At 44.5% G+C, this 25,331-nt stretch overlaps 1 protein-coding gene across 5 annotated transcripts in view; it reads right to left on the reverse strand.

The window, feature by feature from the left end:
• The window catches only part of SH3PXD2A (SH3 and PX domains 2A), a 248,485-nt gene that overhangs the window by 72,961 nt on the left and 150,193 nt on the right, over nt 1–25,331 (reverse strand). For 2 of the 5 annotated variants that reach the window (XM_026851595.1, XM_026851597.1), the window contains exons 7-8: nt 10,182–10,229; nt 971–1,102 (exon numbers count right to left, since the gene is read on the reverse strand). In XM_026851595.1, coding sequence (XP_026707396.1) covers nt 971–1,102; nt 10,182–10,229 — 180 coding nt within the window. Of the gene's footprint in view, nt 1–970; nt 1,103–5,087; nt 5,272–10,181; nt 10,230–25,331 lie in introns of those variants that run through there. The other 3 variants (XM_026851596.1, XM_026851598.1, XM_026851599.1) reach the window with 2 other exon arrangements.

Here is a 25,331-nt window from a genome sequence, read left to right on the forward strand (position 1 = left end):
GCACACTCCAGAGCCAGCTGGTCATGAGAGCCCAGCATGTGAAACTACCACGACATGAGCCTCTGCTTGAATGGCTCCAAATGCCAGCAGCTCCTCTAGATGAGGACATACAAGTCACGAGTGGGCTGGAAACCAGTCCTGGACAACAGCTCTGGATTAATACACAAGGAACGCTGGAGGGGAGGAGGGGGAGCTGCTGAAGACAGGCAGTTATTCAAACCAGCTGCTAACCCGCTCCAACCACTCACATGTACAGAGTCTCCTGCATTTGTTCAGTCTGACTCAATGCTACCAGGCATCCAAGAGTTAAAGTTCACAAAAGACACCCATACAAACACTTGCCAAAAATCTCATTTTCCAAGTGGAAGTTGGTTGTTCCATGGATGGCAGAAGAAGAGATTTCATCTTGCTTTTACATGACAGCCTCTGCCTCCTTGCTTCAAAATTCCCCAATTAACACTTCTGCAAGAAATTTTGAAACTGTGCATGGCCACGTATTTATCTACGCACATTCTCTCCCCTCCCTACTGAGTTCTGGGCCACGGGCTAAGCTGTCAAGCCAAGTTTCGTCCCAAGCAATTTTTAAACACTCATCCTATAAATCCTCTGAAAAGGGAGTTAGTAATGGAAATGCTGACAGAGACTTGAAGAGACAGCAGGGCAACTATATCAGTCTACTATACATCAGCTTCATTAGCTGCAGATCCTTCCCTGCTTCACCTTCATTTTCCATTAGCATACTTTGCCTAATTAATGCACAAAACCTATGAAACATTCTTACAGTAGAAGGCAACATTTGGCCCCCAGCCCAAATCAACATTAAGAAACTTCAACATCCTCAGCCAGACACAGTAACTGTACCAGATGGAGCTAACGTACAGCTACAAGTAGTGACGAGGAAACTGAAAGAAGAGGAACACATGCAAAAAGTGGATCATTGAAAGAGGGAAAAGCAGCAAACGTGTCTTACCGCTTTCATTTTTCTCTATGACATCCACAACCTCTCCAGCCTGGAGACTGATCTCAGAGTTCTCCTGCTTCTCATAGTTGGACACCACCACATATTGCTCCAGGATCATGGGTTCAGAGTTAGCATCAGCACCTGGGGAAGGGAAAAAGCAAGCCGTAAGCCAGCTTCCAGCCATGACTCCTTGAGAGCGACCTCCGTCCATCTGATTCACGACAGGCCAACTTGTCACCAGAGCCAAGCGAATCAGCAAACAACCTTGGCTCGCAGCATATCCCCAAATGGCTGGCCATATAGAAACAGCCTCCTCTGGCCCACAACCCAGCAGCACAGAGGGACATTGGAGAGAAGAAAAAGAAAAAAAGGGGAGGGAAAAAAAAATACAAGAAGGAGCCGAAGACAGTGAATTATTTGCAAAGTTTCATGATGGATTCTGAAAATAAAACTCTTCCCAACATGGTTTCCACAATCCTTGCTCCCATCAGAGAGAAAAATCCTGGGCAGAAGCAGCATAAATCCACAGCTGAGCCATCCCCCCAGTAAACCCAAAGGAAAAAAAAACAGCTCTCCCCTTGGCGGTTCAGCTCCTTCTCCACTCTAAAGGCTTGAGCTGAAAGTCAAGAGGGGGCTGTAGATGCCAATCATATTCGTCTGCACTGCAGCCCTTAAATAGAAACACATGAGCGGGATTGAAAGAGAGGGAGGTGGGGTGGAGGGAAAGAGGGGAGGGCGGGGAAGACTGTTTACTTGAAACAGAAGAAGAAAAAAAAAGTTATAGCACCAGATCCTTGCTCAAACACGGCCACCCCCCGCCTGCCCCCCGCCAGCTCCACAGTTCCGCATTCCCTGCAGCAGATCAGCCCTGAGCGGGACAGAGGCACAGCACGCTCCGGCTTCCCCCTCTCCATCACCCTTCGGCGCTTTTTTGCAGCCCATGGAGCCAACCTCCCCAGTTGTTTGGTTTCTCTTCATATTGAGGACTTTTGGCTGTCAGAGACAGTTATGAATGAAAGTAGGTTCTCGCACAAAAAGGGGCAAAAGAAAGTGCAAAATAATTGTTCTCCTCCCTTCCCCCACATTCCTGGAGTTTCTCTGTCGTTTTTGATTTCTCACTTTTCCACCCACAAACTGAAATCGTGCCTGTCAGGGTGGAGACGTGAGGCAGGCACGCCGCAGTGCCAGGTGTGGAGGGAGACCTCCTTGCACTGCTGCCCGCCATATGAGATGCATCTCGGCTCACCGGTGCAACATAAGCACTGCAGATGGGGGCCTCCGTACTCCCAGGCACAGACCAATTGTGCTCTGCCTGGAAACTGCCTTGAAAAGTCATGAAAACCGTTAGCACATCGGGGTTTCTTAATGTGCCCTCATTTATAAGCTCTTCAAAGCGTCAGAACAGAGCAAAAAGCACCTACAACTTCTGTCTAAGAGCCAACATGCCTTAACGCAAAATTATTTTACAGGTTTCCTGAATTACAGCAATATGTATTATGGCAGAGCAGTCTAGGCCAACAGCATTATTATACATTTTACATGTTAAGAGGCAGTTCCTGTGTCTCTAGATTAAGACACAGATGGAAAGGGGAGACAGAAGCAGATGTATGATTTGCTGAAAGTCCCATTTCATGTGATGGGTGCAGAGCCAGGAGCAGACTCCAGGTCTCCTGAATCTCTGACGACAAATTGGCTACAAGAGACGGGAAGGAAGCAGCATGGTTTGAAACTGTCCACCAGACAAGTCAGGGGACTGACAGCCAAGCACAGGATGCTCAGTGCTCTATTTCCACACACATCATGTTCATATGCGTTTGGGCTAAAGATGCAAAGTGATTCTACAGACAAGTAATTAGCATCCCTGCCAAGAGAGAGGTAAAGAATGCATCAGCCATTAAAACAACGTCCTGTGAAATGAAAATCCTAGAACAAAAGGCAATTAATTCAACGATTTCCTGAAAGGAAACGCTATCACAATGCCTCCCTTTGGACCAGATTTAAGAAATCCAGAAAATTAGAAGACTTACTTGCTCCCTAAGCGTGCCTCTGACTCTCCTCAGGTTACATAGGTTAATTTTCTTTAAAGACGAGTCATCTCCTCTAGAAGTTTGTGTTTAAAAGATTTAGCTTTTCTATACATAGTTGAACCACAACCAGTAGCAGGAATAGGGGGAGAAGACCATGAACTGACGACACTGAAATTTATAATAAGAATTTTCACCATAGCTGTTCATTCCAAATAAGCATCATGTTTCTGTTCATGTTGAATGAATTTAGCTTGCACGTTCAGGTTTAAACCAGTGCTAATTGGGTTATTTAGATTGTGATGAGATGCCTTCCACTGTTTCACACTGCTTCCCACACAGTCCCTTCTCAAGTCCAGAATGGGGCAGCAGTATCATCTTCCTTCAACCTATTTATGCAAGTAACAACCCCTACTCTGTTTTAATCTTCTTAAGATAAATATCAGTTCTCTCACCAGAAATAAACAAAAGCTGTCATGGACAGTTTGTGCATGTGCATCAGCAGAGAATTCAGTCTGTGGAAAGGCAAAAGGAGAGACCAAACAGTGGCAAAGGGAGCAGGAGACATGCAGGAAGCTACTTGCTAAATAGACACCCCGAATGTCTTCTTTCCTTTAATGTCCTAGGCAGTTTTCATGGGAGTAGAGTAAGGAAAAAAAAAAACCAACCCAAACTTACAACCCTACAGTATTGGCTTGGTGGCAGGAGCAGTGCTCACGTGATGCACATGTCCCTGCTGGGAACAAGGAGGGGACCAGGCTGGAGCACACGCTGGCAAACACCCCGCCATCAGCCACCACAGCCAAGCCAGTGACCGTGTGCCAGAGGACGCCCTTGCCAGGAAACCCAGAGAAACAGTACTTCAAATCCACCTCTGCAACTCTGGCTCCAAAAAAAGTTGGTTTACAAGAGGCCAGCAAGATAGGTTTTATCTGCACTCACATATCCGAAACCCAGCAGGACTTTATGATGCCATTTACTCTATCCTGCCTTGGGTAAGGTACTCGCTGCAGGAAGACTTCTTTGGCACTACAGTGGCTGGTGCAACATATACAATTAAGAGACTGTTTTAACAGAAGCTTGTGTAAGTGTTACAGGGTTTCTATTAAGACAAAAAGTAGGGTAATAAATTCCTTAGTCTAGGAAGTAACCAAGGTCAAACTTACTGATTTACAGCTACAGCAGACCATGCCTAAAGGATATTCCCCTTTGAAGGGGTAGGGTCCCTGTGGCTCCTGGAGTGATGCTCACCCAGGATCAGGCACTGCACAGTGGGGAAGATTTCAGTAACAGTAAAGAAAGGAGGAAGGAGAGAAGGAAAGAAGACAGAGAAGCAGCTCCTCCCAGTAATCAAAAGCCCTAAACATTTTGTGGGTAGCCTGGTTTAGGTTGTTACTATATTCCCTTCAGGCACAGTCAGTAGGGTAAAAAACTTTAACCCTCCTCAGCCTTCCATTCCCCCACAAGCATCTTTAGATGAATTACTCCTCAATGAGCCTCAGGATGCCCACGACATCGCTGGTATGTTATGTCAGACTGCAGGTTTTCCACCCAAAGGGGATTCAAAAGAACAAGACAGGCAACACCACAGAGAGCACAGCACCAATTACACCCACCACCGTGGGTGCTTCCGCATCCCTGCGATTAGTTCAGGTCTAATTTGTAACACAGGACACAACATCGCACTGAAGAGTAATACCCTGCTCAGCATGAAGCATGTCAGAGAAGAGAGATGCAGAGTGGCACGAGCTCCCCAGAAAGCTCACATGCACCCTACAATGCTCCCCTGACATTACAGCCTCACTTTTTAAAAAGTGTCTTCAGCCCAGGCAGGAGAAACGGAGAGCAGAGGAGAGTAAGGCTGATATGCCAGGTAAAGTTCCCCCCTCCTCTCCCCCCAAAAAAAGCAGAATTAGTGTTTGGGTTTAGCTCCCACTTGCAAGCCCTCCCCAGAGCAGAGCACACAACAGATCACTGGCTGAAATAAGAGTTTGCTTGCCTCTCCGTTTCTTTTTGCCTCGAGTCCGTTTCCTGGTTAAAGTCTTGAGGATACCCCTCCTCCTCTCCATAGGGCTCCACTTTACAATCCTCCCGCTCCTCACCTCAGCGATTCCCTTCCTGGGACTGGGCAGAAATGTCATCGGAGCTTGTCCATGCCCCTCACAGCTGGCACTATTAAGTGACACAGTTGCACCCTGTCCCGCTCACCAGGCAGCGAGGAGGGAACATCATTCCTCCCGCTGTAACTCTGAGACCAGCAACTCCTGTGAAAGCCTCCTAAATAAGAGCACAGAGCACCCGTTCCAAGCAACGTCTTCCTCCTCCTCCTTCTGTGTTGCAACAGCTAAGACCTATGATGGTTTTGCAATAGCCAAAAATGAAAACCACCAACTGGACTCCAAAAATAAAATCATCTGGATATGGAAATCTGAGACTCCTGATTTTCGCCAGAGTACTCTGTTGTTATCAGGCTATAAACATGTCTACTACTTCAATCCATACAGCTCACAGGCTTTCATATTGCCCTTTTATGATTATCAATCAAGTGTTTACAGAATCAGACTAAATGAATTAGTACTGGGCTGGTCAGTAGAAGTTTTGCAGAAGCAGCCAAAACCACATAAACGGTCAGTGAACGCCGTAAGGATGATTCAGAACTGAACAGTCAATTGGCATGTAGTTCAGCTGTTCCGACCTGGGCACAACTGCCGAGGACATGTGCAGGGTCTGCATGCAGGGGCATCTGGCAAAAAGTGTCCTTGAGTGTCATGGCTTTTCATACGATAAAGTCAGAGCTTCACACTTCACATAGGGAGGAGTAACTGTGGTAGCTTGGATCTAGAGCTGTGGTTTCTTGTTAAAGCCAATTCTTCAAGTGTAAGTCTTTATGTATCTGTGGAAAACTCCTTTTGGGGAAGGATGAAGAAAAAAAAAAAAAGAATACCCAAAATAGCAGCAAGCCTACTTGCAATCCTTAAATCAGTCTATTCCCTCACAACATTCATATGCCCAGCTCTAAACACAGGGATTTTCTTCCCCTAAAAACTTTACCTCTTATTCTTATCTGAAGGACCACATCACTATGATAAATAAACATGTTAAAACTGCATTTTTTCTTTGAGCCTTCCACCAGTGATCTACCCCAATGTATTTTAAGATAGAGAGCTTAGGTCTGCCTAAAAATTGAGTTAAGTATCTATTGCACACAAGCTAAAAGACAGACTACCACATAAAGCACACAAGATTACACAACAAGTCACAATCTCACCTGGGTCTCGAAAGCAGTTCCTAAAATAACCAGTTTCTAGAGTAAGCAGTGGGATAAGACTGATGAAGCTTCTTACAGATCTCCTTGGGGACAATATGGATTCAGATCAAAACCATGTTTCTAAGCCTAGGATCTATCCTCTAGTTGGTGGGAGGTTTTGGATTTTTGTTTGTTCTTTTGGTTTTTTGTTTTTAATGTGCCCTAAACAAAACAACCAGGCCTTTGACTCATTTCCTGGACACTCCTTCACTCCAGCCTGCCACTCTTGAGGCCCCTTCCCACTTTCCAAAATTCAGGCTATATTTGCAAGTCAATTATTCTTGGAGGTAAAACACCACTCACCCCTTGTGGCAAGAGGAAAGAGGATTCATCTCCAACCCTTCTGCTATACAGCAAGCGCCCCAGTCCTAACAGACTCTAACTTCAGATATCAACAGCTCTTGGTGTGGCAGTCCTGAGCCACAAAGCTCTAGGGTCAGAGACAGAAGTTCAGCACCCCCCATAGTAACTAAAGAAATTCAATATAAGTCCAGTCCAGTCTCCAGGTCTTTGCAGTAAAACAGTACCGACAAAAATCCCTTTGCCTCATTACAGACGACAATAAATATTTGGATAAGTCTATCAAATGGGTTATTAATACACTATCATTTCTGTAGTTCTTTTCAAAGCTTGGCCAGGTAGCTGTTTTATGACAAAAGAGGCAATTCTGTTGTTTTTTTCAGAAAAGAGTTTAAGAAGCAGGCGACACCCTGCTATTCAGCAGAGACAGGATTTAAAGCAGAAATGGAAGGGTTTGGATCTGGCCATGTAAGCAATTCAGGAGGCTCAAAGCTGGAGAAGTCTGGCCTAAAACCTTGCCCAAATGCCCAAGAATAAAACAAGGTTGAGCACCATCCACTCAGTGATGGCCAGATCAGCATGCAAACCCTCTCATCCCAGGTTATCATCTGTGATTAATGTATAAGAAGTTTTTCCATAAGAAAGTATCCATACATACACCTTCCGCAACTCCACAGCACTCATGTGCTCTGCAAGCCTTTCAATACATGGGGCAATAGCTTCCTTGAAGAGTAGCTAGACTCTAGTCTTTGGTAAGAATCTGGTATAGATGATAACACCATGAGCTGTATTATCTCCTCCTGGCCCCCTGGGTTGCTGCTACAAACAGCTACAGGGACCAAAGCAAACAGCATGCATTGCCACCAAGAAGGGAATATGACCAGCAATCATAGCAGCAGAAAATTAACCTGATGGCTGGATTAATTCCCCAGCATATGACATGCGTAGTATATTCTAGAGCTTCTAAGAACCAAGATCTGGATAAGCCTTCAAGAGTTAGAACAAGTGACAGCTTTAAGGTAGACTGAGGCTTCCAGCACTGGAGTACGTGTCTGACACACAGCTAAAACCAGCAGCAAAACAGCCCCCATGGAGAGCATGTCAGGAACAAGCTTGGCCCATGGTAAATGGCAGGCACTCTCTCAAGCAAGTGCTCCAGTTCAGTTTCTTCCTTCTTTATAGTCCTCAGCCACATTTCCAACAAAATCCTGACAAATGGAGAAATTCAGTGCTGACCTCTGCCAAGTGGAGCTTGTTAGTCTCAGGATTTTTATTTTTTATTTTTGATCTGCTAGGTTTTAAGACAGAGCCAAGAAAAATTAGAAGCAGGAGGGTGAAAGGAAAAAAAAGTTGAGTCCTCTTTCCACTCCTCCTCGGAAAATTGGCTCTCTGAATGGTGATTCCAACCAACTAGGTTACAGGTAGTAACAGTTAAGAAAAGTGAAGTATTTTGTTCACAAATCTGTTAAACTGCTTGGAGATTTTCACACAGCTGCTAGACAGTGTCTTCCACGAGGCTGAAGTCACCTATATACTCTGGCATTCACCCTAGTCCTGCTCAGTGGTACAACCCATTTGCATTACTCCATATGGCACGAAGCAGACTAGCCAAGGAATTTACTGGCAGTTGGGTGACCCAAACACAAGTACCCCACCACAGCACCTCTCAGGATCTGACTGTATGGTACCCATCTTTTTCCAAAGTAGGAAATTAAATCACTTGCAATCCTTGGTTAGAGTCTCCACTTTGTGGACCGGGCTCATGCCCTTGGCTGGAGCCTGGTCAGCACCGAAGTGGCGTCTGTTCTAGTCTCCAAGACCCAGACTAGGGCACAGATATATATATATATACACTATGTGGGTATAGATCATGTTCAAATTCAAGTCTGCTCTGTCAGCCTGCCACATTACGATACAGTCCATGGCAGGTCTGGAACAAAGAGTAGCTGTGCTAGGAACTGGGATTCATTTGGATGAGAAATAAAACTGAAAGGCCAGGTGAACTGGACAGCACAGGGAGCTAAAAACCTCCCAGAAGACTTCTGAGCAGGACTATGTATCAACATCCACCTTCTCAAGCACCATGCAATGCAATTAATCACCCACATTTGCTCTATCATCATGCACGTATTTTTGAAGCCAAACTAGAAACATGCATTTAGCTATAAGCAGTCAACAGAAGGGAAGAACTTTGTATCTATTAAAGATTTCTCTTCCTTGCCCTTCAAGAAGGATGAAAGCCTTAACATTCAATTGTCATTTTACATACAGCAACATAAAATAGTCTCAACAGATGTAGAGAGCCAGAGAAACCCAACCTCACACCCCAGCCAGGTAATCTGCGGGCTTCTTGTCATTCTTCCCAAGCAACACCACCTCTTCTGTCTCCTCCTCAACACCCCCGGCTCAGTCTCATTCTGTTTCTCTGTTTGAACTCCCTGGTGATCTATCAACCATGAGGCTCCTGTGACTGAATACTTCAGATGTTTCTGCGCTTTTATATCCAACTACTACCCTGCAATTAGACCTACTCTGCTAAGACTGGGCAGAACCCCCCCCCGGGATATATTCAACTTCTGTCAGGGATAGCATTTCTGAAATCACAGCACTCTTGCTTACTAAAAACCTCAGACAAGCAAGCATTCATCCACTGAAGATGGTGGGATTTTGTTCATATACTTTGAACAAGGGCATGAACTTGAATATTTACCAAATCAGGTATGGAAAACAGCAGGGATGTTTCCATCTTTCCTTGCCTTGAGACCTATGAGTGGCCTTAACCATCTGGGTAACCAGGCCAGCATCCTGTACAGACACAGGATCTATGGCTCATGATAATTTCTGTTGTCTGAAGGAAAGACCTCTTCTCTGGTATTCCACATCAGGTGACAAATGTTTGCAGAAGAAATTCACTGGTTATGCAGGGGAAGTCCTGATTCCTTAGACTATAAAGCTTAGTTTTTTGTCATGTATTGGACTGCTTCTCCCTAGACCCCTGACACCTCACCTAGAAGTTGTTTCCCTGCTCCCTTCTCCTTCCCAACTCCTTGTGACAAGGAGTCTGATGCTCCATGAAAATTTTGCATTTTCCTCAAGAGTCCAATGTTTTGCATATAAAACCCTTTCTACTTACTGTGGAAAAGCAAAAGAGCGTTTCAGAAGAACAAGAAGCACATAGCCATGTTCCTTTCCTTTATCTCAACCCACAAGATTTCTCACTTTTGCTCCTCTTCTCTCCTTTGTCTCACATGGAATAGCAGCTGTGCAGGTACTTAGATGTGGCCAGGGTCAACCCACCACAAAAGGGGAAGCTGCTTTTGATTGTAGCTTTGAGTTGGGCATGGAATATACAATAGAAAACTATCATCCACTGCTAGCAGCACCATCAGGGTGAGGTAGCAGTCAGAAAAGCAAAGCTCTTCCTTATCAGAAATGCATGCATGCATCATGGAAAACCAATATCCAAGTAGAGGACAGATCCTGGATATATACTGTCAGAGACTCACATTCAAGACAACTCCAAAACCACACATAGTTTCAACTACAGACTTTTTAATAGCATGCACAACACCAAGAGACAAGAATTTACCTGGAGCGACACTCTTTTTTGGAGTCTCAGACAAACTGGACATCCAAACTTGAAATCCAAGAAGAGGGCAGCCACGAAAAGAGAAAGTAATTAGAGAAACAAGAAAACAGTCATATCAGACAGTTTGAAAGTTAGCCAAGACAGCTTTGAAAGAAACATTAAGTTTTTCTTAAGAGTGGTGTTGGCATGATGGGGACTCAGTTAAAGGTCAAGTCATAAGAACTACCCAGCTAATTTTTAAGAGACTTGCAGAACTTATGAAACTGATCTGTAGTGACCGGATTTTGAGATCTCGGAATAAGATATGCTCCGAGCTCATTCCCCATAGGACAGGGAACGCATACCAAGAGACAGTTTGACTCATTAAGCCTCAGACCTGCAAAAGTATTTAGCTTTGCAGCTGTTAATGATCCCCAGAAGACCGACAGGCGACTCGCAGAGATTGAGTTTAGCAAAACCATGCAAGTTTCTACAAGCATTTTGTTACCCTGGAATAGCATTAAGGAAAATAACAATAGACAAATAATGCTCCATCAAAAACAGTACAAGATCCAGTACCTTCAAAGTATAACTAGAAATACCATTTTTCAGCCAATGAATATGAGGAGAAAGCTAACAGAGTTGCTACCAACAAGGTCAAAAGATTTCCCTCCCCCTCCATGAAATGAGGTGTAAATACTTGGTTTGGGATTCTGGGAATAATCTTCAAATGTTAAGTGGTGGTTTTGTTTCTTGGGGTTTTTTTTTGTTTGTTTTGTTTTTTTGTTTTGTTTTGTTTTTTTGTTTTTTTGGTTTTTTTTTTTTTTTTGAAACATGTTTTTAAAGTTAGCAGGTTTGCCCGCATTTCAAAATAAGAACCAGCAAACATTCCTCTTCCGTGGGATGAGGGAGCAGAAGGGCAGCTGTTACTCTCACACAGCATGGAAGAAGAAATGAGGAGAGGCATTTAATATGATAGGATAAGGATTGCCTAAATTCTGACAAAACAATCCCAAAATGCAATTTTAAAAACTCATCAGCAATGTGGAACCTAGTTCTGAACCCATCAGTTTAACAGCAGAGAAGATGCACCCTTCAATCACTTGGAGGGGCAAGCTATACTGGTGGCCTGACTTGTTACTGTGTCTTGACCTGCAGAATATCATGAAGACAGCCAAAAATCAGTAATAGATTCCTAGTACATATGTAACTGAGAAATTGCTAGCATGATACAAAGCATAAGAAACAGCTTTCAAACCTTCCCAATGGAAACCAGAGGTCCAAGAAACACATTGCTGCATTTCCTCAGCGCTAAGGGAATGGTGAGGTTTTGAAATCCTTTCTTTAGATCAGGCACACAATTTTCATTGCCTTAGAGCAAAACTGGAATTCAGATAGATTTGGTATTTTGCTTACTTTTCAGTAAGTTCTCAATAGTGGCAGTCTGGAGAAAAACCTGAAGTCTTCCAACCATCTAACTCCTAAACCCATGCACTGCACTGTCACAACACAATAAAAAATACACCATGATAAATAACAATAATTTACTTTGGATTACCATTTAAGCAAAAAGAAAAGGCTCTGCATTGGTAGACTACAACAGGAAATCATCTGGCAGAGTAACTTGTGCTCTAGCTTATGGAGGGAATATACAGCATGTTTCTATTACAGACTCAGGGCACGCACGGAAAAGGGTGTGAAGGACTTGTTGTCAGCAGCTTGTCTACTAGCTTTTGAATAGACTTCCACTGCCTTCAGGAACAGGATTATGAACTTCAGTCAGCTGTCAGATCTTTTTCCAGACAGAAGAACCTGAATATGGCAGCGATAAATAAAGCAGACGTACTGCAGGAGCAACGGGGAAGATTTCAAACAGTTCGCCCCAACCCAAGATGGCACCAAAAGGCTGAAACAGCCAACAGCTAGAGACAGAGGGAATAATCTGCTCTTAACGCAAGCTTAGGGCTAGCCTGGATCTGCCTGCCCAAGAAGGGATGGAGTTTAAACCTAGATCTGCAGTAGCCGTATCTACAGACACTTAGCGTGAGATCTCAAGGAACCAACCTTCACCATAAAAGCCAATTCTGTTAGCTACTATCAATTATTTTTTAAAATTTCTTTTTAAATAAAGTATTTCCTCTCCCTGTCAAAGCCACTGGTCTAAACCAGAATAAAAGGGCAATCTACGTATTAACTGGTAAACAACCCCACAGGTCTCCAATGTGGGCTCCCCAGCCCAAGAAGCAGCATAAAAGCAGCAGCACTTCTCAGCTGCCCCAGCCTGACAGCAGCTAGATGTGGATGAGGTTGCTTCTGAAGCAGAAGACAGCTAGCATATTTCAGCTGCTCCTGCACATCTGCTTAGCATTAAACTTCCTTCTTGGGGATTTTTTTTTTTTTTTATTCCAAGACGTTTAAGCCCTAATTGCTACCAGCTTCTAAGAGTTCCCCCTACAAATAATAAAAATATCAGACATTAGTGATGGATTCCACTTCACAGAGAGCTCAAACGAAGAGCCGCAGAGGGAGCCATGGTACGGGGAGGAGGTCAAAGGCCCCAGAAGCACACTGTGCCCGAGCCAACAAAACACAAGCTTTGAATGGCCCTGGGTTTCCCCTTTAGGACAGAGTTTTACTGGAATTCTGCATGGGGCTTGGAGCCGGTTTCCAACGGGATTCATAACGGTAAACGAACAAACCCTCGCTTCCTGCCTCTCCTCTCCCCTGTCACTGCACAGCCAAGCGCCGGCTGGTCTCAGATGACTTGGAGGTGGAGGGGTGAATCTCAGTATTTGGAAGGGAAATTAAAGTTGCCTGCTCAAAGCAAGCCACTCCTAAGGCAACAGCATCCCGATTCTGCTCCTAACACCAACCCCCACAGCCCTTGCTGCTGGCTTCAGCTGGAGCCAGAATAAACCCCTCCAATAGGAATTATTTTTAAAAGCTCAAAAGAAACATGGGTCCATAAATTACAGCTAAGCCACGGGCCAAGGCGGTTGTGAAAAACACAGAGGAGGCTCCCCGTTGGAGCCGCACTGCACAGAAATAGCAGTGGAGCAGGCATGTCACTGGAAGTGGCCACTGAACCCCATCCCATCCGAGCTGCAGCCATGGAGGTGGGCAAGCCCCAAGATGGGTCAGCTGGGCTCCTCAGGTACGGAAGGAAAGGAAAGGAAGGAGTTCTGGGGGTAAAGGCTTTAAAGACATAACTAAGCTGGTTGCTGCGGTGAACAAAACAGATGAAATGACTGATTTTAGATCTCACCAGAAGCTTTTCTGCTGTCAGTGAGACTGGTTGGTTTGCTACTCCTCCTACCACTGGTAAGAGAACAGGCACCAGACTGCTGGGAACCAATGCTTTACGCTTGCAATACAGTCCCACTCATCTCATTTTAGCAGCAGATTGTGACTTATGTGCTGTTAGAGCAGAGAAAACTTCAGGAAAAGCTAGAGTCAGTCTAGAGTCAAATGCATGAGCTCAATGCTCTCAAAATCAAGGAGATGCCACATTCATGTTTTAGATTTGTATTGCACATCCAGAGGATTCTTGGTTCAGCAGGTACAGAGAAACTCCTCCTCCACAGACATTTTAGCAGTAGCTACTGATGCAGGTTTCTTTTTCTTTGTAACATTGCTTAAAATTTTCAGTTCATTTTTGAGTCCAGTATTCATTATTTAACACTGCTATAAAGGCTAGAAGGAACACCCTCCTAAAGATTCATAGGTTGCTTATTGCTGGGGCTGTCGGGGACATTTGTAACAATTTATTTGAAAAAAAAACAGCTGTCTAGCCTGTTAAGCTACATATTTCCCAAAAATATTCCTGCACTAATTCTGGGGGAATTGGATCACACTGGTCATGAGACTCAGCATGGTGGTAGTTCTGGCCATATAGCTCTTGCTGGAGCATAGAGCTGACAAGTTAGCATGGGCCAAAGTCCCAACAAGTGACCTAGATGTGGCTACCTTGCTTTGGAGGGTAAAAAGAGTTCAATTATACAGGCATGACCTGTTCTATGGAAGTTGCCTACCACGGGAGATAACAGTCCTAGGTCCATTTAATTTATAAGACTCTCACTGTCATGAAGCCCCGCCTTAAACGTTGCCTGGAGATACTGAAGTCTCCCTGCAGCTGTTAAGGTGCACCTTAAAATACTGAGGATTATAAGAACAAGCAGCCATGCTGAAGAGATGCTAATATCTGAAAAAGACTGGCCCTTTCCAATAGTGATCAATTCTGTAGGTCATTAGTCCTCTCCATATGGAGGTACTACTGATTCAGTTATTCAAGGAGCAGTGGTAAGTGCAGCTGAACATATTGCAGATTCATTTCCCAGACATACACCCTTCCTGTCCTAACTGGAAGGGTGAAAAGAGACTAAGCACTGCAGTCTTAGAGTAAACTGAAAGTATACTGGCTTCCTGGGAAGCCAGCAGTCAGTGCTCCACTCAACTTCAGGGAACTTCACTGGTGGTCCAGTAACTGGCAGTGATTCCTCAGACTGGAGCTGAGGGAAGTAAATACTGCTTCTACTCATCATTGTTCAAATAAAAAGGCATTAAGAGAAGAACGGGGATCATCCCAGCAGTGGTATTTTGTAAATCAGCAACAAGTGGGCTGATAAAGTTGTTCCTTAGAAGCGTCCATTTCTTTGAAATGGCCTAGAACCTTGTTTGTTGTAATGCTCATCACATATGGCAAAATAGAAAACAGAAATTAAGCCTTTATTTCAATCTAGATCTTAGAGGTCAAGCCTGCCAAGGAGTTGGTATAAATGAAGTGGCACGTAGTTGTTGTCCTGAGCACTCAAGTGGGACACCTTGCTACCCAGAGCAGGTAAGGAAGCCCAGGAGGCCAGTCAGTCTATTCAATCCCTTCACTGGCTCCTCCAAAGCTTCTTGCTGGGCTTTTGCCTCCACTTCTCCCCTCATTGCTTCCTTTCTGCCCTCTTCAGACAAGCTGAGGAACAACCTACTCTGCCTGTCCAGGTCAGGCTGGCCACCCATACAACCAAGAGCAGGAAGCTCGATGAGGAACCCCAAAACTATGGGGCATGCTTTTGCTCCCATCTGCAGACAGAGCACCATGATCGGTGTTCCCCCATACCCTTGTGAACCATCTCCAAACCCTTCATCCCCCAGACCATTCTTAGTCAGTCTGTCTCCAGGTTTCTCTACACTAGCCCCTTCCCCTTCAGCTGAGGCTTGACACTTTGGTTAAAAGGTAAGGCAGTAAGATGCAATAGTACTAGACTAGAGGAGAGAGAAATACTTGGTGTTGCTAACCTTCCCCAGGAATGGAAGTACTTTTATCAGAGAATTACTCTGATACAGAATCTACATGTAGCTCTACAATATAAAACTGCTTGGAAAAAGGAAAAATGCAAATAAGACTCAATCTGAATTAGAACTATTTTTCACACATTTCTGGCTCACACAATTAACTCATTCAATTAGGCAGAGAACAACAGATAGCCAGAAAAATGGGAGGATGGCACAGAGATGTTGCAATTGTTTTGATCTGTTTCAAGCACTACTGCTCAAGGCACCCTGTTGAACTGTACCATTGATGTTTCTCCCTCGAGGCTCCAGAGGGACCTGAACAAAAACAACATTTGTGCCCAGTGGCTGACTCAGGGTGGGCCTAGTCAGCCACTACACTTCCTAGGTACCACAATGACAGATTTATTTTCTACTGTAATTGCTGGGCAAGCAGCAGCCGCTCCAGTCCCTCACCAGAGCAGTCTAAATAAGCTTTTCTTACTCTTATGTCTGTGGGATGCTGAGGCATCATGTTTAAAGCACGTGCTTTAAGATAGCTCTTGAAGGAATACAGAGATATATTAAATTTCTTTATCCACTGTGAGACTGCATTTTAAAGTAAACCTCTCATCCCTGCAGAGATACATCCTCTTCTATGCACTTGAAGCAGAATATCACCTCCACTCCCCATGCCATATGTTCAAAATGCAGAATCTTAAGCGCTACATCTTGAAAAAAAATTTGACTAGTACACTATCAAACATGCAAATCCAGCTAAAGCGCATTAAGAGGATTGGCAGCAGGCACTAAATAAGGCCTTTAATTTTAGTCCTATTCCCCGAGTTCAGCCCCATCATGGACAGCCTGTGCAGGGCTTGTACTCAGGAAGAAGTGCTGCATTTGTGCAGGGAGTGGGGGCAGATGTGCTGAGCTGCAGTGACGAGCCCAGAAAGTACCTTCCTCTCTCTGGCAGAAGTGGCCATTCCGGGAGCTGCTGGGGCTCCTTGCCTCCCCGGCACCACACTGCAGACCAATCTCAGACCACTTCCACTTGCCACGTAAGCAGAGCTGCCTGGCGTATGCTAGACCCACACACACTGCTCGGAAAATGTTCACATCTGGCTTTCACGTGACTTGAGCGTGCCTCAGAAATTCATCATCTGGATAACTCACTCCTGCAGGGGAGAAATCCACAACCAGAGAGCCTTTTCCCAAGCCAGAATGGAGCAGTGGGGCAAAAGGATCATGTGCTTGACAAACAGCTCAGTGACATGCTCACCAGCTGCATTTCCACAGCCTCACACAGTCCTTCGTCCTTTCTAAAAGTACAAACTTAAAGAAAACTTAGTCCTAGTTTTCTACTCTGTTTACTTCTGCAAAAGCCCATCCTAATCCCATTCGCAGACCCAGAAGTATCCAACATTGTTTAGTTTTTGTTCTGGCAGCCATAGCTCATATTAACTCTTTCCACATGGCAAGCAAGGACTGCTTCCCACATGATCACGGTGGTACGGCCCCTCCACATACAGTTTTGTAGAAGTTCCCAGTTTTGCTGGAAAGTGCCTAGAATATCTGAACACTAATCCACATCTACAGCTGTACAAACTGAGAGCATCACCCCTCCAAGGAAAAAAACAGCCTCCAACACTGCCAAGGAGTAGGGCAGAGAAGCCCCAGCCATTGCACTTGGAAAGTCACAGGTACGCACACTAGGGTTCAAAAAAAAAGAGCAAGAGTCAAATCCCAGCTGTGAAGAAGTCATGCTGCCAAGCACAGAAATCATACCACAGCATCAACATGTCCAGGCAGCCTGTTTTAACTGGCAGCAGACTGAGCTGGCCAATTGATGCATACATTATAACTCCTGCTGAACACCTTATAAGTAATGCTTCCAGCCATCTCTGGTTGGATGAGCCACTCCATCCAGAGCAGACTGGTGGGGATTTTGCCTATCACACAGTCCAGATGCAGGCCAGCCAGAAAGTGACAGGTATAAAAGCACACACAAAGCTGGAGGCACTTAGGGAGCGCTATTTTAGGGGTGAGTCTCTCAATAGCCTAAGGACACACACTCTGTCACATTCAGGTTTCCTTCTCACAAGAGAGATTCAAGTTTCAGGTGCTCACTGACCTGAGACTAAGTCATCTCAAACATGCAGGTAAGAGGTCTGCTCCTCTCAGCCAGCCAGACCCATATAAGTCACAAATGGATTCCTGCAATGGCTGAGGACCATCACTCACCACTCCAGCTCCCAAGTGCATTTCTCACCTGCCTCGTCTAACATGCCAGAGTCAAAATCTGATACCATACAGTTCTCTCTGTGCAAGAGAGGAAAAACCCACACAGGCAGCATTAATACCATCTGCCACCAACAGACTGAGGAGGAAGGCAGAACAGGAGCAGATGGAGAACAGAGGACTCCTTAAAACCACGAGAAATGCCATTACACCCCCAAAGTATCGAGCACTTTCTCAGCGCTCAACTAAAGGCTCTCCGAGGCATTCACAAGGGTGCATGCTGTTCTGCCACTGCTGTGCTTGAGCCACACCTCATACTTGCAGCCTTTCCCTGCCCACCCAGCCTCCCTGCCCTCTCTCCCCAATGTGGGGCTCTACACAGCATCAAAACTGACCTGGGAAAGGGGAAGAGCACAAACACATTCCTTTCTCTAATCCTGTACCCTGTCCCCACACTTCGGTTTAAAAGCCAAGCAGCAAACAAAAAAACCCACACAACATAACAAACAACTCTTCCACTCTTATCCTGACTTCTTCCCCCACAGCATATAGGCCACCCAGAAGACTACAGTGATCCTATACATCCAATGGGCCACACGGTTTGTCAGCAGAAAACCGAAGCAGTGCAGAATAAAGTCTCCTATCTGCTCTTCTCTTCAGTAGCCTCAGGCAAAAGTCCAAAGCATTTCAGTTTAAACAGTGAATTAAAAATATGGTATACAAGTAGAAGTGTGAGATCAGTTTCCTTCTGCCAGAATACCACAGATTGGATTTGAAGTGTGGGATTAGAGTGGACAGATTCACATCTTGACTGAAGATGCAGAACTGGGTCACACACACACAGAAGCTGCAAGGAGATGAAGTGTCTGCCTGATTTAGCTGAAGCTCTTCCTCAAATCCTGTGCTGTGCCAGTGCACCTGAGCACAGAGTAATAGTCCCACTTTTGAAAAAAACAGAGCGGATGTTCCTTCAATTAAATGGAGAACTTGTCAAAAAAAAAAAACAAAAACAAACAAACAAACAAAAAAACTTACAAGCTTGTTTAAAAAAAAAAACAACAAATCAGGAAACAAAATGAGTTGTTTTGGGAAACAAAAGCAAATAAACTAAACAGCAGTTACAAGTTTAGCAAATTCACTAGATGAGGAAGAATAATTCTCCATCATGTAAGAGGAAGCTCCATCATCAAGGACTGGACTGAGGATGCACATTGAGATCATTAACTACTAACTCCTTCCAGAACCAGGCCCAAGATGTACATCCCGAGTAATTATATGCTAAGGTTTGTTTGGTCCACAGTTGCTATGCTTCTGCCTACTCTACCCTTCTTTTATTACTAAATCCTTTATCCTGGTTTTTGTGGTGGTGTTTTTTTTTTTTTAAAAAAAAAAAGAAGCTATGTGAGAACCAAAATGTTCTGCCAGAATCTGCTGTTTTTAAATTCCATGCAGTAATTAGTACATACAGCCAAGAAGGTTAATCGTATGATGGGGGAGCAGATCCTGATTTCTGATCAAGAGCAGTCATGTCAGTACATGCTTGTGAAGTTACAAAATAGCGGCTGGCAAACCACCCTGTCCAGCCATCATCGTCAACAGGCCAAATGGCACCAAGGAGCCAGTCCACTACTGCTGTTTCTGCACTAATTGTAGAAAACAATGCAAGGAACACAGCACGCACGTGTGATTCATCAGGACACAAACAAGAGCACATGTCTCAGTCTGCAGAGATCATGTCATACCACAGATTTCTTACAAGGATTAAGACACCAAACCCAAGCTACATGGTTTAAGATGTTCCTGGGACCTTGCCATGGGCTTGGACAAACTTAGATCCCCATTCACCACCTTAAAAAAAAAAAAAAAAAAAAAAAAAAAAAATTAACCTTCCAATCTGAAGATTTCCTTTCAGATGGATTACAGGGAGACAGACTTCAGAGACAAACACTGAAGAGCAGAATGTCTCAAACTAACATTTGAGTTAAAAAACACATTCTAGATTTGCTGCTATCACCTGGGCTCAGATTCATTAAGCAATAACAAACTGCCCACTTCATTACTCAACGTGGGTAGCCCCAAGACATCTGCTGCAGTCACCACCCTGATGGAAGATGAGTTGCCTCATAATGGGATTCACCATGTTAGTTAATTGGATTTTTCAACATCTTTAGTAATGCTCTTAGATTTGTCCCCTTTGAGAACCCATTTAAAAGGTTCAGGCTTCCTCTGATTGAGAGGAAAAAATTAAGACAGATTTAATAGTCAACTGAATAAGTTAAGGCCCACACTTGCATTCATAGCTCTTCTAATATTAAAAGGGCACCCACCACTCCAGGTGATATCCCACCAACACTGCAACAACCTTAAGGCAAAGGAAAGGCAGCATCATGCCTCTCTTAGAGAGGTTCTTCCTTCTCCCTCCACTGCAGCCATCTCCCACAAATATAAAATACGTGCCAAGGCTGGAGGGTCGATGTTCCCTCCTCTCCCTGTACCCACACATAGCTAAATGCCTGCTGCAGAGATATGGAGCTGGTAGAGAGCTCCACACTGAGCTGCACCACACAGCTTTGTCCCTAGGGCTGGCACCTTGGTCCTGCAACAGGTAGAGCCAGCTCCAGGCATGCAGCCTTGCTGGTCCAGCTAATGGCTCACACATTCATGACCCTGTTGAATGATTAAGCCCAGAAGGGCTAGCACACACCATTCATTTTCTCCATATTGCCTCAAAGGAGGCAGTTCAAACTGAAGTTAAGAAAATAAAGCTCATTTATTAAAAAACAAAACAAAAAAAAAAAAAAAAAAAAAAAGACATGCCATGGAGCAGTAAGTGCAGGCTAGACACATGCAGTGTGACAGGACCAGAAAGGTTAAACTCTGAAGTGATGAGCATAGCTCAGCTGTAAAGACAGAAAAAGCCAGAAGTTAAGCCATTTCCCTTCATAATTACAAAGGAAGCAGAAAAAAAACTATCCCTGATAACTCAAAGAAACAGCAATTAAGGCATCCCCCTGAAGCTGACAGCACACTTCAGCAAGTGAAAGCAAGGAAGAGGGTTTCCCTAGTAATGAGAAATTAGACTAAATAAACCGCTCTTGCTGTCAGCTCCACCCATAAGCCCAAGGCAGCAACCCCACAAAGTGATCAGCCATGAGGGCCCTTGGTGTTGTTACAATGATCCCCTTGTTTCTCACTTGGAGGCCCCACTTCCGTCATTGTTGCAACTCTCTCAACTCGACTTAATTTTCCCGTTGAGAGAAGAGAGCATTACAGATGTTTCTATAAAAAGTTTGTGAAGTAGCTTCCAATGGACTCTGAAGTTTTTATTTACTTGCCAGCAGATACATCCTTCCTAGTTTTAGATTACAGGAGGGAAAGGAAGCAGAGATTGTTGTCTGGGTGCTGCCATATTCTGCTAATCCAAAAACTGGACGTGGGAACCAAATTGAAGGGTAGTTCTCTTTGCTGAGGAAGCCAAGACTCATCAGCATCCTCACTGAGGCAACACTGGCTTGGACCAAATTGTTAAGTTAATATTCTAAGTGCTTAATTACAGGGGCTATTTAAATAGACTTCAGCTGGCAGATTCAGCCAAAGTACAGTCATCTTGATGCAGGCAGGCTCCAATCAACTAGAGAAAGGGGACACTGCAGGACTGATGAAGCCATAAGCTTTTTTTTTTTTTCTTTTTTTTTTTTTTTTTTTTTTTTTTTTTTTTTTTTTAAAGTTTATTCCTCCTCACTTGGAGGAGCATCCTACTGAATAGCAACAAGGTTGCAGAGAAAGTCACTGAGCAGCAGCTTGAAGACAGCTGTGTCCCCAGCAGCAAGCAGGGCAGTCAGAGAAGTGGGAGTAAGCAAGCAGTGGGTTGGGGTTTTTTTGTTATGATTTTAGATGGGGGTGTCCAGCAGTGTTCCAGTTAGTGCACACAGAAAGCAGTAAGCACAGGGCTTGGCCACCTACAAGGGAGATGGCAGATATCCATGCCTTAGCTTTGAATGCAAAGGTGAAGCAGCATCTCTTCTGCCTGGTCTGATCCCACCATAAGCAAGGAGAACCTTCTCAGTAACTGAGGAGTACTGAGACTTAGAGTGGAAAAGCTGTGGAACCTACTGCCACCAAACACCAGGACCTAGATGCTTGCTTACGCATCATGTCTGAGGACCTGACAACAACTCTGTCATGAAACCAGCCAAGAAAGGTTCTTAGCAAGGGAACAGGGCAAGATTTTCTCACTCCAGGACTCTGAAACTTGCTCTAGCCAGCAAGGGGTGTAGGGGTGGGGGGATGTCTTTGGGGAGAAACATATTCCAACTGGTTTTACAAGCCACATCAGGATTAGCAGATGTCTCAAGGGTTAATTAGTTCACCATGCACAGATGGTAGCTGGTAGGGTTTGCAGAGTGGATTAACCTAATTTGTGGTTTGTAATGTACCATGCAAATATCCATTACTAGACTTGCAGCAATTCTGCCCTTATTTTGATTTGAGGAGAGAAAAACCACGCAACGGATGCTTGCATAAAAGTAATGCCTATTTGAGTGACAAATGAGTTGCTGTTCACTTGGTTAATGGGATCGACAAATTGGAGTCTGAAAAGTAATTCCTTCCCTTTTTGCTACAGAGGGTCTTTGGAGAGACCTAAACGAGACCATTTGTTGCGAGTGTACAGAATATGCCCACAGTAACCACTCCTTACTGGGGTCTCCTCAGCAGTGACAGATGGTCATACAACAATTCAATTGCCTGGAAATATGAAGGCAGCTTTCTGAAGCATGTCAAGTAAAGCCCCACAAATCCAAAGTAAAGCACATGTGGCATTTCAGTCCACAGCAAATGCCCATGCCTACACAGAGCCTCAGCTGCTTCAGTGAAGCTCCAGGTCCCTGAGCTGACTGCAGATTAGATAATATCCAGGTAAAGAGCTGCATGTTTACACAGCACTTTGCACAAGAGGAAGCCTGGCTCAGGGCTGGCATGCAGAGATGCCCCAGATCAGCACAAGACTCCTTTTCTGTTTAGCTAAGGATATGCCACGATATTGCATTTAGTTCAGAAGGTCTCAAATGTTTACAACCAGTATCAGCTGCAGCAGTAAGTGTTTCCATAACTCCTATTAAACTCTGAACTTATCCAATTTCTCCCTGTTCTAAGGGGTAAGCACAGGATGAGCTAGACACATACTCTGGCAAGGCAGAGGTCAGGGTAGAGGTGATGTTGGCTGTCAGAGGCATTCCCCAAATGTTTCTGCGATCGGCCACACTTGTGTTGTGCCTGCACATGCCTGAGACATGGCAGCTGTAGGATTATTGCTGGGCAGTGTGGGACAGCCATGCTCACACCCAACAGCCTCCTCCCAGAAAATCTTTGGTCAAGGCAGATGTGTTCACAGGTCTGATTTGTTAGGAGCTGCTTACATTTAAAAGTGCCTATTTATCTCTTGTTTAAGGACAGAGTAGTGCACGTGCCTATGGAGGCAACACTTCAAAGCTATTTGTTACCTTAAAAGACTTTCACAGCACACCCTGGAAATCTACGCTTATTTATTGCATCGCTTGTTCAAGTATCATAAAGCTGGCCTTTGTTAGAGGCTGTAACTACCAACTCCCTTGGCATATTCCTTCGCTCATTGTGTGCACACTCCCACAATATCCAGCTCCAAACAGAAGGAAGCATTCCTCTGCCGCTCTAAAATCAGACAAGAAGATCGCCGAGAACAGAGTCCCTTTATGCAGCTCACTTTGGTCAGAGAGCTGCTTCACATTCCTCTTCGTACAGGGTAATTGGAGAAAGAGTGTCCATGAACCCCACTGTTTCCAAGTCCTAGCCATGCAAGCAGCCAAGCACCAAGAAGCAGAGAAGAAACAGTCCCAAAAGGAGACCTGGCAGCATGTGGAGGTGGGACAGCCAAGGGGGAAAAACCAGACCCAAACATCCATCACTTGCAGGGATGGATGAACACATCACTTGGGATGCTCAGGGCGGGAGGCCAACAAAAGCCCAGCAGGGCAGTATCCAGAAATGGCATCTCAGCTATACTGACTCAATCCCTCTTCCCTCACTGTCCTGGCAGATCAGCTCCAACTTCCCCCCTGAGCCACAGGAATGGAGGAACAGCAGTTTCCTCCTATTCCCAAAGCAATTCCTCCCATCTCTTGCAAGATTACTGCAACTCCTGTGCAGGTCAATTGGTGCACTAAGCCCAAAGCTCTCCTGGTTTCCTAGTGCTGTTCTAGGTCAGTGCTAAATCAGGTAGCCCCAGAGACTTCAGCAATGTTTTTCAAAGGTCTTTACATGGCCTGAAATCCCCCAGTGCTCAGGATGTGGCACTGAGCCAGGAGCTCCCACACATAGCTCTGCCTTCTACTGAGTCATTTAGACCTTTATGGTCAGTCCCTCTATAGAAAGTGCTGCTGCCAGTTTAATTCACAGGCCATTGTGAACAAACAGTTCACTTAATATTACATTTAGGAGGACCCAGAAGTGCAACCCAGACAGAAGCTTTGTAGATTAGGAAGATGAAGTATGCCCTAGTTAATTGTGTTGGGCCAGCACCTTGTACTACCTTTGCCTCTTTATTACCATAACCCACCTCAGGGAAAGGGTACCAAAAGTATTGGCCTGCAAAGGCAACAGCCATTTGATGTACAAGACATCAGGGTCAAGTAACAGCTTCACTTCAGTGCATCACTCATCTTATTACAGGACTGCAGCTTAAAAGCTCTCATAATTAACCAACAAATCAATCTAGGCAGTGACATTCACTGGAGTCCAGTATGTTACATTCATCTTCCCTTCCTTCCCAGAGATTAAGCTGTTGCAGTACTGCTTCATCATCTTAAAAAGCAAGAAGAAAAATAATCCTTCCCTCCCCTGCACACAGGCCAGAGTTTTCCAGCAGTTGCTATTGGTTTGAAAGGCCTCTCTTTGGATGCCCTGAACGCAATCTGGAGCACCCAAGACTCCAAAGTCAATGAGAGTTGCAGGTGCTCAATGCTGCTTGGGGAAAAAAATAAAAGAGAAAGCCCTGACACATTCAGTTTAGAGCAGCCAAACCCAGAGGCCCATAATTACATGTCCCTACTGAAAAACACATCTGTAAAAATCACTAAGAGCTACAAGGGGAGGGGAAAAAATGGATTTATATAGTCTCAAATCAGGGTTTTATAGGACATCTGAATCCAGGATCTTAAAAACAAAACACTGAGCTAGAGCTTTTGAGGCAGCCCAAACCCAGACACAGGCACTGAGAACATTTTGCATCAGAAGCCTCACCAGAGCCTTTTGGAAAGGCAAAGATAAATAATAAAATAATTCACACCAGAACAGAAAAACATTCCTTTCCCCTCCAGAAAAGAACCCCAACTCTCAGGCTACATTTTGACTGTTTGCTCAGGTAAAGACTGACTTCAGGAAAAAACAAAAACAAAACCAACCAAACAAAAGAAGAAGAAAGAGAGAGAAATTTAATACAATTGTCCTCTCAGACTGGAGAAGGAGCTGTATAAATACAGTCAGAGGAAAGCAGTCATTTTAACTGCAATACTATATAAAGTGGGTTTCTTCTCTCTAGTGCAAAGGAAAGAAACCCATGCCTGTCTCTAGCAGGCTTTAGCAATAAAAAGTTAAACTGCTACACAATTTCATGCAACACAAGATAAAGGTAAGGGG

This window comes from Athene cunicularia (genome assembly GCF_003259725.1).
Source record: "Athene cunicularia isolate RWA chromosome 6 unlocalized genomic scaffold, athCun1 chr6_part1, whole genome shotgun sequence".
Lineage (NCBI taxonomy): Eukaryota > Metazoa > Chordata > Aves > Strigiformes > Strigidae > Athene > Athene cunicularia.